Source organism: Oncorhynchus masou, chromosome 25 (assembly GCF_036934945.1).
Source record: "Oncorhynchus masou masou isolate Uvic2021 chromosome 25, UVic_Omas_1.1, whole genome shotgun sequence".
Taxonomy (NCBI): Eukaryota; Metazoa; Chordata; class Actinopteri; order Salmoniformes; family Salmonidae; genus Oncorhynchus; species Oncorhynchus masou.
In genome coordinates, this window is record NC_088236.1 from 46553825 (window position 1) to 46573620 (window position 19796).

At 41.4% G+C, this 19796-nt stretch overlaps 1 protein-coding gene across 8 annotated transcripts in view; it reads left to right on the top strand.

Annotated features, from left to right (window-relative positions):
- The window catches only part of LOC135514404 (rhotekin-like), a 139079-nt gene that overhangs the window by 70889 nt on the left and 48394 nt on the right, over nucleotides 1-19796 (top strand). The window contains exon 1 of one of the 8 annotated variants that reach the window (XM_064937876.1): nucleotides 5200-6264. The exons of the other annotated variants lie outside the window; for them this stretch is intronic. Coding sequence (XP_064793948.1) covers nucleotides 6232-6264 — 33 coding nt within the window. The 5' untranslated portion in view covers nucleotides 5200-6231. Of the gene's footprint in view, nucleotides 1-5199; nucleotides 6265-19796 lie in introns of those variants that run through there. 8 annotated transcript variants of the gene reach the window in all.

The window sequence follows — 19796 nt, forward strand, 5'->3', positions numbered from 1 at the left end:
CTTAAATCTGATGGTAATACTTGACTTAAAGGCTGCAGGTAGGCTATAATGCAGTTATAAAGCATTGTACGACTTGTCTTTAGCATGTGTGACGATCATAAGTTTTATCTCATAATGATCCTGAATTTACAGCCTATTATAAGCCATATAATGTATGCTTATAACAAGTTATATTAAACATTTATTATATAGGCAATACCTAAAGTATTGTATTGATGGAATGTTTTTTGTCTTCAGGGCACCATTTGTAAATGAGACACTGGTCACAATTGGGTTCCCCTGAAATATATAAAAGTTGATAAAAATAAATGACCAATCTGATATGCTTCCTGACTGATCCAATAGTTAACCAGTGCTCATAATCAACTAGAAATATTGCTAGTTGATGATGGGCACTGGAGACGCCATTGCCTTTAGGTGTGTATAGGCTCATAGACATTCATTTATGATTAGGCCTAAGCAGGGCTGTCCCCTATTATTTAAAAAAATAATAATAATCTTGGTCGACCAAGAGTCTTTTGACAAATCGACTGGTCGAAATTCTTAAACGTATATTTTTCCATATACTGTAGACACACCGTATGTGTTTTAATGAAATCCGCTATATGTAAGCTACTGAGCTTGTTTGATGCTTTAAGCACACTGATTAAATTGTTAAGACACACCCATTACTCGAGGGAGCCAGAGATAGCCTAACCAGAAGAACAAAAACTTGTCCCAAACCACCACCTCCCACTGCTGCTGGCCTTCACAGATTTTGCCATTACACTCCTGAAGTTGTGGGTTTTAGACTACACCAGGGGTCAGCAACCTTTTCCAGTGCCAATTTATCTTGTCATTTCTACCAGTCTACGAGCCAGTTATGATTTTCATATGCACATTTTCATGGAACAGTTTAATTTATTTTATAAGAAATGTGTCTTGTCTCAAAATGATAACTTAAACAAATCTAAAAGTAACTTGTATTGCCATTGCCAACTATCCTACATAAAGCCAACAAATAAAAAATTGCAGCCTACAGCTAGAAAATAAATCACATTGGCTATGCATGGCCTGTTTGCAAGGAACTTGAAACATTGTATTAACTTGGTCCGACGATGAGAAATGTAAAATACTGTAATAATAATAATAATATATTGAATGCATTAACAGAAATTATGGTAACCAAACAAACATTGTAAATTAGAAATTATGTGATTTTAAAAGTAAATGTACTACTGGTAATACTGGTGTGCCATCACCACGGCCTCCGCAATGGAATAGTCCACCGAGACAGGCATCAATCAAGATGTTCCCTACATTTGAATTTCTTTGCAACTGCTAGACTAAAAGAATCTGGGTCGACCAACAGCCTTGACCAAACAATCGACCAGTCGACTAAATGGGGTCAGCCCTAGGCCTAAGTAAGTTGATTAGGCTGTTGATTTGTTAAACGCCTGCGTCTATTGAATGGGTAAAACCATTTGAAATAAGTAACTTTTTGACAGCACCCCTTTTGATTTGAATGAAACCTTCTATACTTAGTGCTCAGAAAGTGACTTTTTGGACCTGATTGCCAAAATATTCAAGAGATGAAGGTGCTCAGTTGGCCCATTTTGCATACCTCACCATACCATGAGACATCCATGTCTTCCTCACTGAAAAAGATAAATGGTTGAGATTGATACCATTTTAAAATCCTACAAACAGGGTTTTACAAATATTGTATAATTTAGAGAATAAAAAAAATCAATGGTCCTTTTTTTTTGTTAACATCAATGATCTAAAATCGCTTAAACTTTTTTTCATGTTCACAAATGCTGTAGCTCAGACCCTATTTTACATCATCTAAGGTTGTTGCGTTGTGTCCACCATCGGTTGAGATACAACATGCTCTTGAATACAGGGTGGTTGTCATGTTTTGGACTAGTCTCAGGTTGCCATACCTCCAAAATTGCATCGTTGTCACAATCCTGCAATAAGGAGGGGAAGGGGTTCTGTCTATGAATTGTCTGTTTCTGTGTTGTGTTCTCAAATGAACATGTTCCTTTTTGTCTAGTTGTAAGCTCTCCAATGTGTTTTATTTGATTGTCACTCTCTCAGTATACAGTGCATTCGGAAAGTATTTGAATCGAGCCGGTTGGTCAAGGGGTCTGGTCTTATGTAGCAAATTATGAAACTTGTTTTTTATATTGGATAAAAGTACAGACTTGAGCTAGAAAATTATATGTACACTACAGTTGAGGAACAATGGGAAAGTAATTCTGCTTTGAAAATTGATTAACTTGTAGCCTCAATTTTGAGAAAATGGCCCTTGTTTTGGTACACCTACTGGAGAGCTCTTCTTTGTCTACACCCATTCAGCATCGTTCACACCCTCTTAAACGTTAGCCCCGCCCATCTCTTTAAAGATTTACATGTGAGGCTGTGTACTAAAAAAACAAAGATCAAGACTTAAGGCTGGTTTAACCTTCATGTATGTTTTGTAAATTTAATCTGGAATGCCAGAGTGCACTGGATGTTCGTAAACTGTGTCGTCAGATTGGCCGTTCGTAAATTGAGTGTTTCGCACACTGGACGCTCTTGCCGAAATGTAGGGTTGATCTGAGCGTTCTGGCCTAACAGCTTGGGTGCTTGACTACTGCTGTCTGACTGACGTTGGCAAGCTTGCTATCTACTTCCAGACACAAATGAGAGAACAGCTCACTCTGACCATTTTACTCACCCTAGCAGAGCTGGTTATGCTGTTTTCATGTTATCCAGAACGTTGGTGATGTCAACTGTGCTGCTGGCAACAATTTAATTATGCTTTTTTTTTGCCAAAGCTTACTGAGACTGGCCATATTCAATGGGTGTTGAGCTGGGTAAATTCATCAATTATTCTGCGCTCTGGCACACTAAGACGAGAGTGCTCTGAAATCTGAGTAGATAGCCAGAGTGAATTTACCAGCTAAGTCTATCGACAGTTGTCGCAGTGACATTAGAAACATTCTATTGAAATGGTTACTTGCATAGTGGGGGAGTCTTTTGTTTTGACATGTAGCTAGCTAGCTAAACCATAAACCTAACTCATAACGTTACTACCCTGCATGAATCTGCAGGTAGCTAGCCAACCAGGTTCAATGTTAGCGAGCTAACTGTTAATGGGATTTCTATGTTCATATGAATGATTAGAATATTCCACCCTGAAACCTTATGATTGTATGAAATTGATAAGAATCATGAGATTATTCTAATGTGTGGTTTTAGTCAGTAGAATTATATATCCGTGAGTGTAGTTTTTAGTCAGAGTTAGAGTATAACAATATATCTGTATTATAGTATCTTAAAAACAGACTGTCTGACAAGATTCGGTGCCGACCTTGGCTGGGGGCCAGAGTACTTCCCAGGGTCTCCCTAACTTGAGGGAGGACAGGGAGTGCTTCTCACGGACTCCCCTAATTGGCTGGGTAGCAGGACAGTGTGTGCGTAGGATACCTAATGTTTTGTTTGTGTGAAGTATGTGCGTAAGAAGCCAGTATAAAATGAATGGTTTTGTACAACAGACCAGCGCTCTCGTGAATAAACCTTATTGACTGTTTTAGCTGGGCCTCCGTCTGTTTCATTTCAATCAGTATCTTACAAATCCTGATTAGCAGACTGAGTAGTTTTAATTGAATTGGTTTATGAACATTGAGAACATAATTCTCGTAACACTAACATTAGGCTATAACTAGCAATGCAAATGGCCTTGAGATACGATAATATAACAACACAGTAATGTTAACTAGCTAGCTGGAAATGAAAATGACTTACTGGAATGGTTGCCCTTAGTTTGAAAATCTATCCGAAGACAGATTTATTTATACAACAGACTTTAACTCCCTCTGCGTATTTGCAATCAAACACCAGAATTTTCTCCTTCTCCTTAGCTGTCATACTTTGCTTCCGCCAGGCATTCCACTGATGTCAAAACTCGGTCCTCCAGAAAATGGAGAGCATTATCAACACTTTTGCAGTTCTTTGTGATATCTTTTTTTAAAAGCCACGTTAGAAATTATTACCTACATGTACTGGGCAACTCATCTTATAGACAGAAGCCGCTACATGGCAGACCAATCCGAACTCCTCTCTCGGCATGTCCAGCCCATCCATCATTTCAGCCAATCATGGCTAGCAAGGAAGGTTCCTGTCTTTTCCCTTGGCTAAACCAACTAGGCTCGTAATTTAACAATTGTTTTCATATTAACAGATGGCATACAAGTTTGTTATTAAGGCACATGAAAGTTCACATGTTGCAGAAGGCATTTCTGTCAAACAACACATTTTGATAAAAATACATGTTTACGATCAAATGCCTCCCCTGTGAAGTAGTAATGCGCGACATACACCTAGTTTCCTGAAACAAGTCAGAGGCTTTTAGATGATTGACGTTAAAGCTGCAATATGTAACTTTTTAGGCGAACCTGATCAAATTCACATAGAAATGTGAGTTATAAACTGTCCGTCTCATTCAAGGCGAGTCTAAGAAGCAGTAGACATGTTCTACGTGTGCTATTTCTATGCTTCAAACACCAGCTGAAAATACTATTTTTGGTTATTGACAATATATTTCACAGCGGTTTAGTTGGTACAAGCATTCCAAACACTACGCGTTGCTTGTTTTGTCACATAAATTAAAATTAGGGGAACTATTAGAATTCTAGCAACCAGGAAATGGCTGAGTGATTTCTGCATATTGCACCTTTTTTTAAAGGTTTAAAATGTCATATTTGTTCTAAAAAAAAAAGAAATAATACAATTGTTTGATAACTTTAAGGTTTTAAATTGTATCATACTCATCCGATTGTATCTTTTCTGGTGAAGACATGGATTTTCTATGATGGGTTATGCAAAATGTGTCAACTTTGAGCACTTTTTATCTTCTTGTTGGCATTCAGGTCCAGAAAGTCAGTCTGACCACTTCTTCCTTTTGGTAAATATGTATTGACAGTTTTGTTCAAATCAAAAGGGATGCTGTCAAAAAGTGATTGAATTCAAATGGATTTGCTCTAAACGTATGTCAGAGCATGCAGTTGCTGTATTTGAAGCTTGTTTGTTCTCGCATTTAATTATGTAAGTGCTCATCCGTTTACTCTGTTCTCATTTCCAGCAGGCTGCAAAACGCGTCCATCCATCACCAGCCACCGCGCGATGTGCATCAGCGCACACCAACTTCCCAGTGCACCCACAGGGCCATGCAGTTTAGCAAAGACCAGGGAATTCAGGCAGATGTTTTATTTCTAGAGTAGGGTTGGTTTAAATATAGTTATTTATTTGAAATGTCAAACAACTATTTAGATGCTTTTTATTTGCATATTTCGCATGGTATTGAGGTGAAATGTTGTCACAGTGCCTGATTTTTAAATACGGATTTTTGATTTGGATATATTCTAGTAAGTGTCATATTTTCCAAACAACCTACAACAGGTTGACCATTTTTAGACACATTCCAGGCAATGACGGGTCCAGAAACTCACACAACTGCCACACCAAGTCTCCAAATCGCAAACAGGCGATGGAATCTCGAAATGTATTTGATTGAGCGATAGAAATTTTGGTGAGAGATTTCAGGGATTTACGGTACTGTGGTGGCAGTAGTTTAGCTGTGGACTAATGCGCCGTAAGAAAACAATGCAATCCTACCTTTTTAACATATATTTGGTATTGCTCGGGAAAAGTGACTGTTTCATGTGTCACTATTTCGAAAACTGCACATGCAGTCTCTTATTTAGGATGTCATTTTCCATAGTGGACGGATATAGGCACAGTCAGCAACGGATTTGACATACACACGTACCTTATTTTCAAACCTTGCCCACGCTCCAGCCTTCTTTGCCGGTGTGCGCACACAGCACACCCGCCTCCTCAGCCGCCTCTCCGGTTAGTCCTCCCGGCAGTCAGTCTTTACTCGTCCGGTGCTGAAGAGCGAGTCGGAGGGGCTTCGGATGACAGCGCCGAGATGAGGTCGGGCAGATGACCGCCACATTCCCCGCTGGTCCTGCGCAAGCCAGGGGTATCCGTTTTCTGGGAACGGACGACAATAATACAAAAACAGGTTGTAGCCAAGGCTACTACAGTTTTTCTAAAAAAAAAAATGATTGATTGATTTATTATCTCCAGAGGAATCAGAGTTCTGGGTGTGCGAGCTGTTTGGGACGTTGCTTGTAACCTGGTATTGCATAAGTGTGTTGCTTGTTTGGATATTAGGAGAGTCTTCGTCTTTGAACTACCATGGCCAGCGTGAATAACTCAAAGAATCTGCGGGTAAGTGTAGTGGCTTTATGTTAACCTAAGTAGTTAGGCAACATAATAACCATATATGGTTATAATTTCATAGGTGTTTCTAGAGGAAATGTTGCAATGCTTTGATTTAGAATAATTGACAGAGGCTGCACCATTCTGTCCTTCTGCCATAAAATCAATGACAACAGTCCGTCATTACATAAATACAAGTGGCAAGTACAATTGTTGTAGCTCATTGTAAAGCAGTGAAAGCCCATTAAGTATTTTTATGGAGAAACCCCATTGCGACTAGAACGTGCGTCTCTCATAAGGCATGGAGACGCATTCAGAACATGCACCACCATGACCCATTGGCGATTGTTCTTGGAGGTGACATTAATAGCAGAGGTAGATCAGTTTCTATGAATGATATATACACACAGTGTTTGGCTGTGGCATGGCTCTCATGTGGTTGGGTCACAGGGTATATGGGTTGTAATTGGGATACTCTGATGTTCAGTGGGACATTGTCTGACATTCTTTCAAGTGGAACAATGCAGCTACTATGCTTTTTAAAAATTTTTTTTTTTACTACATTTGTCATCAATGCATTTCCGGACTGTGGAGAGCTTCTCTAGATGCTTGAGCTTCCGGAAAAGGCAAAATAGCTGTGGCAGAATCTCTCACTATTTCTCATTGACCACACTGTGATAAAGGACATGGTCATCTGTATTTTGGACCTGTCTAGTCATATCTCAATGTTAACTTGTGGTGTCCGATGATCTGCTAGGTTGTCTGGGCTCCAGGCACATGCCAGCATCACTGAAGAGCTACAGCAGCATACAACGGTCGAGGGTTGCTAAAACACATCTGATGCCTGATTAGCCAAATACCCTATTAAAGATCATTTTGGGATTGCACCTTTTCCTCAATGACGGACTCCTTCCTGCAGTGTGTGTGTGTGTGACATAAGCACATTTCTTTGTGTACGCTTGCATGTGTGTGCGTGCAACCATACTTGTGTGTGTCCGGGATGTCTTGTACTTTAATATGGAAAGGTCATTTGTGTTCTGATACACAGAGACTGCGACAGCGAGTCTGCTCTTTTCATCTGGTCATTCTAGCAATCTCTCTACATCTCCATTTCCTGTTCTTGAGAGAGGGAGGCGATCATCTCTCACAGAAAATAGCACTGTTCCCTGAGATGCATCCCTGACTCCCATGGCACATCTTCCTTAGGACGGAAAGCACTATCTTGTAGAAGTGGACAATCATTCTGGTTGTTTTTTTTCCTGGGCTGCAGAGTGCCATACAGGCAGTGTGATGGATGTGTGAGAACCTGCAGGGGGATAGATTGATGTGTATGTAGATAATGACTCCATCAGCCAGTGGTATACTGTAGACAGACGGGTATTGCAGTGTTGGCATGCATCTCTGCTAGCAGACATGAGTTGTGTTACACAGATCTGTGTCTGTTTTGAAAGCTGCTTTCCTTTCTCCTGCTATTAGATTGTATGTGTTAATGAAGTTACTCCTGTGTTACTGTTGTTTTTGAGTAGTGGTGAGAACATGCGCGCACACACACACACACACACACACACTCTGGTGTAGACTGAATTAGGTCAGCACACACACACGAACATCATACCAAAGTCGTCATTGGTGTCCCTGACCCAGCAAGCACACTGGGTCTATTAAGGTTCAGAGATATGATAGGAATCTGGAGAGGTTTAATAGTGCACGCCTTCAGCACTATGTCTCCCTGATATTAAAAGCCTGGCCATACTGAATCAATATTAATATTATCACAGGCTGTTCTTCACACACACACACACACACACACACACACACACACACACACACACACACACACACACACACACACACACACACACACAGCACTGACCATGCATATATGCTCATACACTTTAAGAGGGAGATACACTTTTACAGAGTACATAGGAGGTATTCAAGTAAGAGAGTGGGGCTGTGTGTGTGTGCGCACATCGGTGATTCTGAAGGAGAGAGACCCAGAGGTACCCTCCAAGCCAGCCTCGCCGCCTTCTCCAATGCGGAGAATGTGAAACAGCCATGGCCACACACATTCTGTTAGGCGTCCGAGCCAGCGGTCATCTACTGTTACAACAGGCGGCAGTAGGACATTACCTAATTTTTGCCTGCATAGGCCTTTTATACCTCCAGTGCGCATGCCGGTCACAAGTGGTTGTAGTGGTTTGCAGATGTGGGTGGGCATCTATTTTAATAAGTCCATTGAGAATATACACCATCAAAAATAAATCCATTACTAATTAGTTTAGGCAGGTCATGAGAAACATAAGACTAATAAAATGTATTTCCAAAAACATAGACTAGCATATTTTGAGTTTAATTAGGCCTATGTTACTGGTCTGTGCAGCCATGTCTGTGCCATCCAAATTAAATCAATAATTTATTTTGTTCATTAAACAGATGACATACCTACCTGATCAGTCAACACACAGCCTATATTTTATAGTAAGAATATAACAGAATAAAATACAAATAAATATATATACAGTACCCGTCAAAGTTTGGACACACCTACTCATTCAAGGGTTTTTCTTTACTTTTACTATTTTCTATATAGAAGAATAATAGTGAAGACATCAACTATGAAATAACACATGGAATCATGTAGTAACCCAAAAAGTGTTAAACAAATAAAAAAGTTTTATATTTGAGATTCTTGAAAGTATCCACCTGCCTTAATTGCAGCTTTCACACTCTTGGCATTCTCTCAACCAGCTTCACCTGGAATGCTTTCCCTACAGTCTTGAAGGAGTTCCCACATATGCTGAGCACTTGTTGGCTGCTTTTCCTTCATTCTGTGGTCCTACTCATCCCAAACCATCATCACACACCAGATGGGATGGCGTTTCGCTGCAGAATGCTGTGGTAGTCATGCTGGTTAAGTGTGCCTTGAATTCTAAATAAATCACTGAGTGTCACCAGCAAAGCACTCCACACCATCACACCTCCTTTTCCATGCTTCACTGTGGGAAAAACACATGTGGAGATCATCAGTTCACCTACTCTGCATCATTCTAACACTGTGGTTAGAACCAAACATCTCCAATTTGGACTAAAGGACAGATTTCAACTGGTCTAATGTCTATTGCTTGTGTTTCTAGGCCCAATCAAGTCTCTTCTTCTTATTGGTGTCGTTTAGTAGTGATTTCTTTGCAGAAATTTGATCATGAAGGCCTGATTCATGCAGTCTCCTCTGAAAAGTTGATGTTGAGATGTCTGTTACTTTAATTTTGTGAAGCATTTATTTGGGCTGCAATTTCTGAAGCTGGTAACTCTAATGAACTTGTCCTCTGCAGCACAGGTAACTCTGGGTCTTCCTTTCCTGTGATGGTCCTCATGAGAGCCAATTTCATCATAGCGCTTGATGGTTTTTGCAAACTTCATGTCTTAAAGTAATGAAGGACTGTTGTGTCTCTTTGCTTATTTGAGCTGTGCTTACCATAATATGGACTTGTTCTTTTACCAAATAGGGCTATCTTCTGTATACCACCCCTACCTTGTCACAATGCAACTGATTGGCTCAAACGCATTAAGGAGGAAAGAAATTCCACAAATTAACTTAACAAGGAACACCTGTTAATTGAAATGCATTCTAGGTGACAACCTCATGAAGTTGGTTGAGAGAATGCAAAGAGTGTGCAAAGCTGTCGTCAAGGCAAAGGGTGGCTACTTTGAACAATCTCAAATATATTTTGATTTGTTTAACACTTTTTTTGTTGGTTACTACATGATTTGATGTGTTATTTCATAGTTTTGATGTCTTCACTATTATTCCACAATGTAGAAAATAGGAAACATAAAGAAAAACCTTGAATGAGTAGCTGTGTCCAAACATGACTGCTACTGTACAATGGATTTATTGTGATGGCGTGTATTACATTTATTTATTTGATTTTAAATGTAGATGTTCGAACGGCACACATCAGCAGCTTGTATGCGGTTTGTATGCATTGAGACCTAGAGATGCTAAATGTGTTTGTTAATGAACTGTAGATTACCATGAGACCGCCAGTCTTTTGCATGACAATAACTGTCTGAGAAAATGGCATGACCACCACAGTCCTAGGCAGAACTTTACCGAAATTATTACTAGGACATTTGGCAGCAATAAAGTTTTGACTTTGATACCAGCAATACCTTTCAGATATAAAGGTATGAAAAAAGTTGAATGTATGGTTAAAGTTGGTGGAAAAGGGGTTAAGACAGACAGACTCACATGACCCAATTATTTTTTCTCTCTCTCGATCTTCACACACACACACACACACACACACGTAAACAAAAAGAGACGCAGACTCTGACAGACGGAATACAATTGTGTTTGTATGCATGCCTTCAAGTTTGCATATGTATTTTCTGCAAGGATGTGAAATGTGTAATTGAGAGATGAGTAGGAAAAAGAGGAGACTGATTGGTTTGCAAGTGCAGACACACACACACTTAAGAGTGTGGGCCATTAGTAACTAAAGAGGTTCCTGAGTGCTCTGAAGTGGCACGGAGTTATAGAGACTTGGAGCTCATTTTGCAACTATATACTTTGGCAATATTTGACCTAAAACGCTTGTCACGCCCTGACCTTAGTTATCTCTGTTTTCTTTCTTATTTTGGTTAGGTCAAGGTGTGACTAGGGTGGGTATGTTAGTTTTTTCTAGGTTTTTTTGTATATCTAAGGGTTTTGTAAGTCTAGGGATATGTATGTCTATGGTGGCCTGAATTGGTTCCCAATCAGAGGCAGCTGTTTATCGTTGTCTCTGATTGGGGACCATATTTAGGTAGCCATTTCCATAGGGTATTTGTGGGTTCTTATTCTATGTTTAGTTGCCTGTCTGCACTACTCATATTTGCTTCACGGTTCGTTTTGTTAGTTTATTCAGTGTTCTTTCTTTATTAAAGAAGTATGTACGCTTACCACGCTGCGCCTTGGTCTCCTCCTTACAACGACCGTGACAACACTGATGTGAATGTTGACCTTTTATTAGTGATGGATACAGTTGTAAGATATATCTTACATGTTTTCTTTTTTTGTTACTGGAAGTAGTGTTAACTAGCGCTAGTCTGCTGTACATGCCCCAACACTCCGGTATTTTTCATCCTAGTGTTTGTTCTGCATCTTCTTTTTTAAAGGTGCGCTATGCAGAAATCACTCAGCCATTTACTGGTTGCTTAAATTCTAATAGTTTGGCAAGTTTTTGTGACACCCTGAGAACACCCTACGCTGCAGTGAAGCATGGTGGTGGCAGCATCATGCTGTGGGGATGTCTTTAATCGGCAGCGACTGGGAAACTGGTCAGAATTGAAGGAATGATGGATGGCGCTAAATAAATGGAAATTATTGGGGGGAAACCTGTTTGTCTTCCAGAGATTTCAGACTGGGACGGAGGTTCACCTTCCAGCAGGACAATGCCCCTAAGCATACTGCTAAAGCAACACTCGAGTGGTTTAACGGGAAACATTTACATGTCTTGGAATGGCCTAGTCAAAGCCCAGACCTCTGTCCAATTGAGAATCTGTGGTATGACTAAAATACTGCTGTACACCAGCAGAACCCATCCAACTTGAAGGAGCTGGAGCAGTTTTGCATTGAAGAATGGGCAAAAATCCCAGTGGCTAGATGTGCCAAGCTTTTAGACACCCGAAGATACTGACAGCTGTAATTGCTGCAAAAGATCGGGGGGGGGAGTTGAATAGTTATGCACGTTCCAAGTTTTCAGTTGTTTTTGTCTAGACCACCTTTACTTCACACACTGAGATGCGTACAAAGCTCTCCCTCTCCCTCCCCTCCATTTGGCAAATCTGACCATACAAATGAAAGCAGGAAGCACCAGTGACTCGGTCAATAAAACTGATGAAGCAGATGCTAAGCTATAGGACTGTTTTGCTAGCACAGACTGGAATATGTTCCGGGATTCTTCCTATGGCATTGGAGTACACCACATCAGTCATTGGCTTCATCAATTGCAAGTGCAAGTGCATCGATGATGTCGTCCACACAGAGACCGTACGTACATACAAGAATCCATGGATTACAGGCAACATCCACATTGAGCTAAAGGCTGGAGCTGCTGCTTTCAAGAAGCAGGACTCTAACTGGGAAGCTTTTAAGAAATCCCGCTTTGCCCTCCGATGAACCATCAAACAGGCAAAGTATCAATACAGGACTTAGATCGAATCACATTACACGGGCTCCGATGCTCGTGGGATGTGACGGGGCTTGCAAACCATTAGACTACAAAGGGAAGCACAGCCGAGAGCTGCCCAGTGACTTGAGCCTACCAGATGAGCTAAACTACTTCTAAGCTCGCTTCGAGGCAAAGAACACTGAGACATGCATGAGAGCACCAACTGTTCCGGACAACTGTGTGATCACGCTCTCTGCAGCCGATGTGAGTAAGACCTTTAAACAGGTCAACATTCACAAGGCCAGACCAATTACCAGGACGTGTACTGCGAGCATGTGCTGATCAACTGGCAAGTGTCTTCACTGACCTTTTCAACCTCTCCCTGTACGAGTTTGTAATGCCAACATGTTTTAAGCAGACCACCATAGTACCTGTGCCCAAGAACACTGTGGTAACCTTCCTAAATGACTACCGACCCATAGCACTCACGTCTGTGGCCATGAATTGCTTTGAAAGGCTAGTCATGGCTCACATCAACACCATTATTCCAGAAACCCAATTTGCATACTGCCCTAACAGATCCACAGATGGTGCCATCTCTCTTTCACTCCACACTGCCCTTTCCAAACCTGGACAAAATAAACACCTACAGTGGGGAGAACAAGTATTTGATACACTGCCGACTTTGCAGGTTTTCCTACATACAAAGCATGTAGAGGTCTGTCATTTATATCATAGGTACACTTCAACTGTGAGAGACGGAATCTAAAACAAAAATACAGAAAATCACATTGTATGATTTTTTTTTTAAGTAATTCATTTGCATCTTATTGCATGACATGAGTATTTGATACATCAGAAAAGCAGAACTTAATATTTGGTACAGAAATCTTTGTTTGTAATTACAGAGATCATATGTTTCCTGTAGTTCTTGACCAGGTTTGGCCCACTCCTCCATACAGACCTTCTCCAGATCCTTCAGTTTTCGGGGCTGTCGCTGGGCAATATGGACTTTCAGCTCCCTCCAAAGATTTTCTATTGGGTTCAGGTCTGGAGACTGGCTAGACCACTCCAGGACCTTGAAATGCTTCTTACGGAGCCACTCCTTAGTTGCCCTGGCAGTGTGTTACGGGTCGTTGTCATGCTGGAAGACCCAGCCACGACCCATCTTCAATGCTCTTACTGAGGGAAGGAGGTTGTTGGTCCTATCCACCCTCCCCTCAATACGGTGCAGTCGTCCTGTCCCCTTTGCAGAAAAGCATCCCCAAAGAATGATGTTTCTACCTCCATGCTTCACGTTTGGGATGTTGTTCTTGGGGTTGTACTCATCCTTCTTCCTCCAAACCACATGACCTTCTCCCATTCGTCCTCTGGATCATCCAGATGGTCATTGGCTATCTTCAGATGGGCCTGGACATGCGCTGGCTTGAGCAGGGGGACCTTGCATGCGCTGCATGATTTTAATCCGTGACGGAGTAGTGTGTTACTAATGGTTTTCTTTGAGACTGTGGTCCCAGCTCTCTTCAGGTCATTGACCAGGTCCTGCCGTGTTGTTCTGGGCTGATCCCTCACCTTCCTCATGATCATTGATGCCCCACAAGGTGAGATCTTGCATGGAGCCCCAGACCGAGGGTGATTGGCCGTCATCTTGAAATTCTTCCATTGTGGCAAAAAATTTTTGCCTTCTCACCAAGCTGTTTGCCTATTGTCCTGTAGCCCATCCCAGCCTTGTGCAGGTCTACAATTTTATCCCTGTTGTCCTTACACAGCTCTCTGGTCTTGGCGATTGTGGAGAGGTTGGAGTCTGTTTGAGTGTGGGGACAGGTGTCTTTTATACAGGTAATGAGTGGAGAACAGGAGGGCTTCTTAAAGAAGAACTAACAGGTCTGTGAGAGCTGGAATTCTTACTGGTTGGTAGGTGATCAAATACTTATGTCATGCAATAAAATGCAAATTAATTACTTAAATCATACAATGTGATTTTCTAGATTTTTGTTTTAGATTAGTCTCTCACAGTTGAAGTGTACCTATGATAAATATTACAGACCTTTACGTGCTTTGTAAGTAGGATACACTGCCGATTTTGCAGGTTATCAAATACTTGTTCTCCCCACTGTATGTGAGAATGCTATTCATTGACTTTGCTCAGCGTTCAACACCATAGTGCCCTCAAAGCTCTTCAATAAGCTAAGGACCCTGCGGCCAAAACAACTCCCTCTGCAATTGGATCCTGGACTTGACGGGCTGCCTGATGGGCTGCCACCAGGTGGTATGGTTAGGTAACAACACATCTGCCTTGCTAATCCTCAACACGGGCCCCTCAGGGTTGTGTGCTCAGTCCCCTCCTGTACTCCCTGTTCACTCATGACTGCACGGCCAGGCATGACTCCAACACCATCATTAAGTTTGCCGATGACACAACAGCGGTAGGCCTGATCACCGACAACAACGAGACGGCCTATAGGGAGGAGGTCAGAGACCTGGCCGTGTGGTGCCAGGACAACAACCTCTCCCTCAAAGTGATCAATACTAAGGAGATGATTGTGGAGTACAGGAAAAGGAGGACTGAGCACGTCCACATTCTCATCGACAGGACTGTAGTGGAGCATGTCGAGAGCTTCAAGTTCCCTGGTGTCCACATCACCAACACACTAACATGGTCCAAGCACACCAAGACGGTCGTGAAGAGGGCACTACATAACCTATTCCCCCACATCCCACTGAAAAGATTTGGCATGGGTCCTCAGATCCTTAAAAGGTTCTACAGCTGCACTATCGAGAGTATCCTGACTTGTTGAATCAATGCCTGGTATGGCAACTGCTCGGCCTCTGACCGCAGGCACTACAGAGGGTTGTGCGAACGGCCCAGTGGCCCCAGTGATGTAATCTTCCTACCGTCCAGGACCTCTATACCAGGTGGTGTCAGAGGAAGGCCCTAAAAATGGTCAGACGTCAGCCACCCTAGTCATAGAATGCAAGCTGTACCGGAGTGCCAAGTCTAGGTCCAAGAGGCTTTTAAACAGCCTCTACCCCCAAGCCATAAGACTCCTGAACATCTACTCAAAATTGCTACCCAGACTATTTGCATTGCCCACCCCCCGTCTTTACATCGCTGTTACTCTCTGTTAATATCTATGCATAATCACTTTAATTCTACCTATATGTACATATTACCTCAATTACCTTGACTAACCAGTGAACCCCGCACATTGACTCTGCACTGGTATACCCTGTATAATTTCTCGCTATTGTTATTTTACTTCTGCTCTTTAACTACTTGTTACTTTTATTTCTTTATCTTATTCATGTTTTTTAAACTGCATTGTTGGTTAGGGGCTTGTAAGTAAGCATTTCACTGTAAGGTCCACCTGTTGTATTCGGCCCATGTGACTAAAATTCGATTTGATTTGCATACCACAGGTGTTTTTTTATTTGTTTATTTATTTTACTACATAAAGGTCTTCTTACTATTCTGGCATCTTGACCCAGTTTATGCCCTCATTTGCAATGCAAACCCGGGCGGCAGTGGTGTTTTGGTTCATTGACAATAGGGTCCAGCATATCTCTTGATGATTTCTTCCTCAAAGAAATCTCGAGCCATGATACCTGGAAAAAGGAGTCGAGTGAATTATTGTTCAACACATAGCAGTCCCGTGAGGTGTAGGCTACAATATTTGATGTAGCTTGTGCTTTGTAAATAGCCAAACTGACCATTTTAAAAATCAAATATGGGCCTGGTACTTGGTGAGAAATTGCCCCCCACACATGGAGTTTAAGGGGATGCTTGATTTTCTTCCTTTTTTTTCTGTAGCAATTTTGAGCAAATTGCTAAAGGGTCACTGTTGATTCATCTGTGAAGATGGTGTCATTGAATGTCTCGCCAGCTTTGATCCATGCCTGGGCCTGCAGGACGCAAAGTTCTTTGTTAGTCAGACAAATCATTGGGGCAACTACAGAACTGTACAAAACAAGAGAACACATGGTTAATGCTCTGGAAAAAATGATATATAATGTCTTACTGAGCCTTTCCATAAGTCCACGCCAGTTTCTTCAACTGTCTTCTGACTGTGATGTGGATGTTGTGCAGTGATGCCAGCGGATTACAGATGGCCTTTGCCGAGTGCTCTTCATCCTTCAGTGAGTCGGTCTCTTGAATAGTCTTGCTGGAAATGGAATACAATGTAAAAATGTGCCGCATTCAGTAAAGACCAGCAGTCAATTTTTTAAAAACATTATTTTTGGCATTATTAGGCCAACTTTACAGTATTGTAGTCTACTGTACCTGTTTATTTCCCCTGTCTTTTGCGTTCGGCGTAACACGGGCATCTGATGATGGTGTTTGCGAATAGCACTGTCGGTGACCCAAATCCCCAAGTCTCCCAGTATTTTTGAAATGTCTCCAGTAGATTTTCCATTCCTCCTGAAAGCCCTAATCTGCTCACTGAAATGAGTAGAGATCCTGGTCATGATGCTACGTTGTTGTTACAGCATAATCAAAGTGAGGACAATCGGCGATCTGCTGTATACTTATGGCCTATTGTAACCTGAAAGTCACACCTTTCCAGTACTCCTCACGCCAACCCAAACTCCACCCTAGACACAGTTACAATTTAGAAAGCAAGCTGTTTATCTAAGTTTAAAATGACATTGCAACCAAAGAGAATGGACATTGTTTTCATCAAGCCAGCTTCTTTCTATGGTGCTACCCAATAGCCCACTTTCGGGTATTTAAAAACAAAATCATCTCCAAAATATCCCTTTTTATTTTAAACAAGCCATAGAAAGTTGGTTGCAATTTCAGTTTAATCCACCAGAAAAGATAGAACAAGTAATACAACAAATATTGTGGTTAAACTGAAATATGCTAATTGATCAAAAAAAACTATCAATTGGAACCTTTTAACAAGTGAAAGGTGGAAAAATTATTATTATTAACCTTGCATTATAATATTATAAAAGCCCTTAGATATTCTTTGTTTTTATTTACCGTGGTGATGGACAGCTGGAGGCATTTTTTTGTTCTTCACAAGCGTAGCAGGCTGTGAATTCTGCAAATAGGCTGGGCTGGGCTATTAGCAGGACAATATATATTGGTCATGGCTCCTGAGTGGCGCAGTGGTCTAAGGCACGTCATCTCATTGCAAGAGGCATCACTACAGTCTCTGGTTCGAATCCAGGCTGTATCACATCCGACCGTGATTGGGAGTCCCATAGGGCGGCTCACAATTGGCCCAGCGTCATCCTGGGTAGGCCGTCATTGTAAATAAGAATTTGTTCTTAACTGACTTAACTGGTTGTTTCTTCAGTGTGCTGAAGTGCGGTAGTCTTCCCGATGACAAGTCCACAACTGTTTCCATCTTCCTTGTAACTGCAGATTTAACCCGTTTAAGTTACAGAATATGTCCACAGAAAATGCTGTGTGCGCAGCTTGCAGTTAACGATTCAATGTTTCTGCGTCGGGCCTCTATATGGGGCGGGAAGGCCACTGAATGTTCTGTGCTTAGATTCATAATTAGTCTGAGATTTTAATTATTTGCCAACAGTGACGTTTTCATTGCAAATAAGACCACTGGCTTGGCATTGGGAAAAGATGGAGAGGTGAACGCATATCTCTCTGTACATTCTTCTCTGAAACTTCGATTTTCATTATCCACCTTCCTATCTTGATACTTTTTAAGAGCGACATTTTATCTTGCTATCAAGCAAATTGTTCTGAACCAATGTTGATGTTAAAAAAAGCAGTGTAGCCTACAGTAGGCTTCGTAGACCGGTTTTTCCCCATCAATCAACGCACAGAGAAATGGACAAAAATAATAATTGAAAAGAGAGAGTGATTTTATGAGCGTAATCAGATAAAAATGATCTGATTGTCACTGAATTTATTATGTACTAATATGTGTTAAACATGTTACATTTGTAGTGTAGGCAAATTTAATTGCACTAATATTGTATTCATATGATGTTCTGGCCCGCTGTCATCCAGTTGTTTATAATAGGATTTGAAGCAATACCCTACCAGGGGGTGGTCAACTATTTCAGCACCATTTCGCGCTGCTCTGAGACTAGTATGGCGACTGGTTTTGGTCAATTCTGAAAGAAAGAAAGATGAAGAGGGTGCTGTGACGGTAAATATGGCAGAGGAGATGAAGAGATGTACAAGACTGTGCTGAACTATTGTCCTAGATGTCAAATCTACTCTGGACTTCAGTAAGGATACTCTCTCCCTCTATTTTTCATTCTCTCCATCAGCACCCCTCCCATGCCTCTTCCATACCGTTAGTCTTTATCAGTGTTTTTACCCAGCAGGCTGAGGGTGTGACTGACGAGTGATGCTGTCAAATCAGATGTAGAGCTCTGGGCTCACCGTTCCTGCTGCTGCCGGCTTATAGATATGATGATGAACCCTAACCCTAAGGGCCAGTTAGGCCGGCTCATCTGATTAGACCTGATTTCCTCATCCAGATTCCAACACAGAGAAAAGTGTTGTTCAAGAGGTTACAAAGACCTGCCTTAACAGTTCCTCTCTTTTCTCCCACCTGCCGTTAGCTTCCAGGAAAGTCAGCTAACGAGCCAGAGCTCTGAACATGTGTAGTAGTCAAATCAAATAACATTATATTTGTCACATGCACCGAATACAACAGGTGTAGACTTCACCGTGAAATGCTTACTTACGCGCCCTTTCCCAACTATGCAAAGTTAAAAAGTATGAGAATTTGCAAATAAAAATAGAAAATAGGAACACAATAGATAACAATAACAAGGCTATATACAAGGAGTACCGCTACCGAGTCAATGTGCGAGGTAGTTGAGGTAATATGTATATGTAGGTAGGGGTAAAAGTGGCTAGGCAATCAGGATAGATAATAAACACAGTAACAGCAGCATACACTACATGACCAAAAGTATTGTCTAACATCTCATTCCAAAATCATGGAGTTGGTCCCCCCCTTTGCTGCTATAACAGCTTCCACTCTTCTGGGAAGGCTTTCCACTAGATGTTGGGACATTGCTGCTGAGACTTGCTTCCATGAACTTCTTTCGGATCAGTGGGACGCTAGCATCCAGTGAAATTGCAGCACGCCAAATTCAAAGTAATTTACTATAAATATTTAACTTTCATAAAATCACAAGTGCAATACATCAAAATAAAGCTTATCTCGTTGTTAATCCTACCGCCATGTCAGATTTCAAAAATACTTTACGGCAAAAGCATACCATGCCATTATCTGAGGACAGCGCTCAGCACACAAAACATTACAAACAGTAACCAGCCAAGTAGAGGAGTAACAAAAGTCAGAAATGGCGATTAAAATTAATCACTTACCTTTTGATCTTCATATGGTTGCACTCACAAGACTCCGTTACCCAATAAATGTTTGTTTTGTT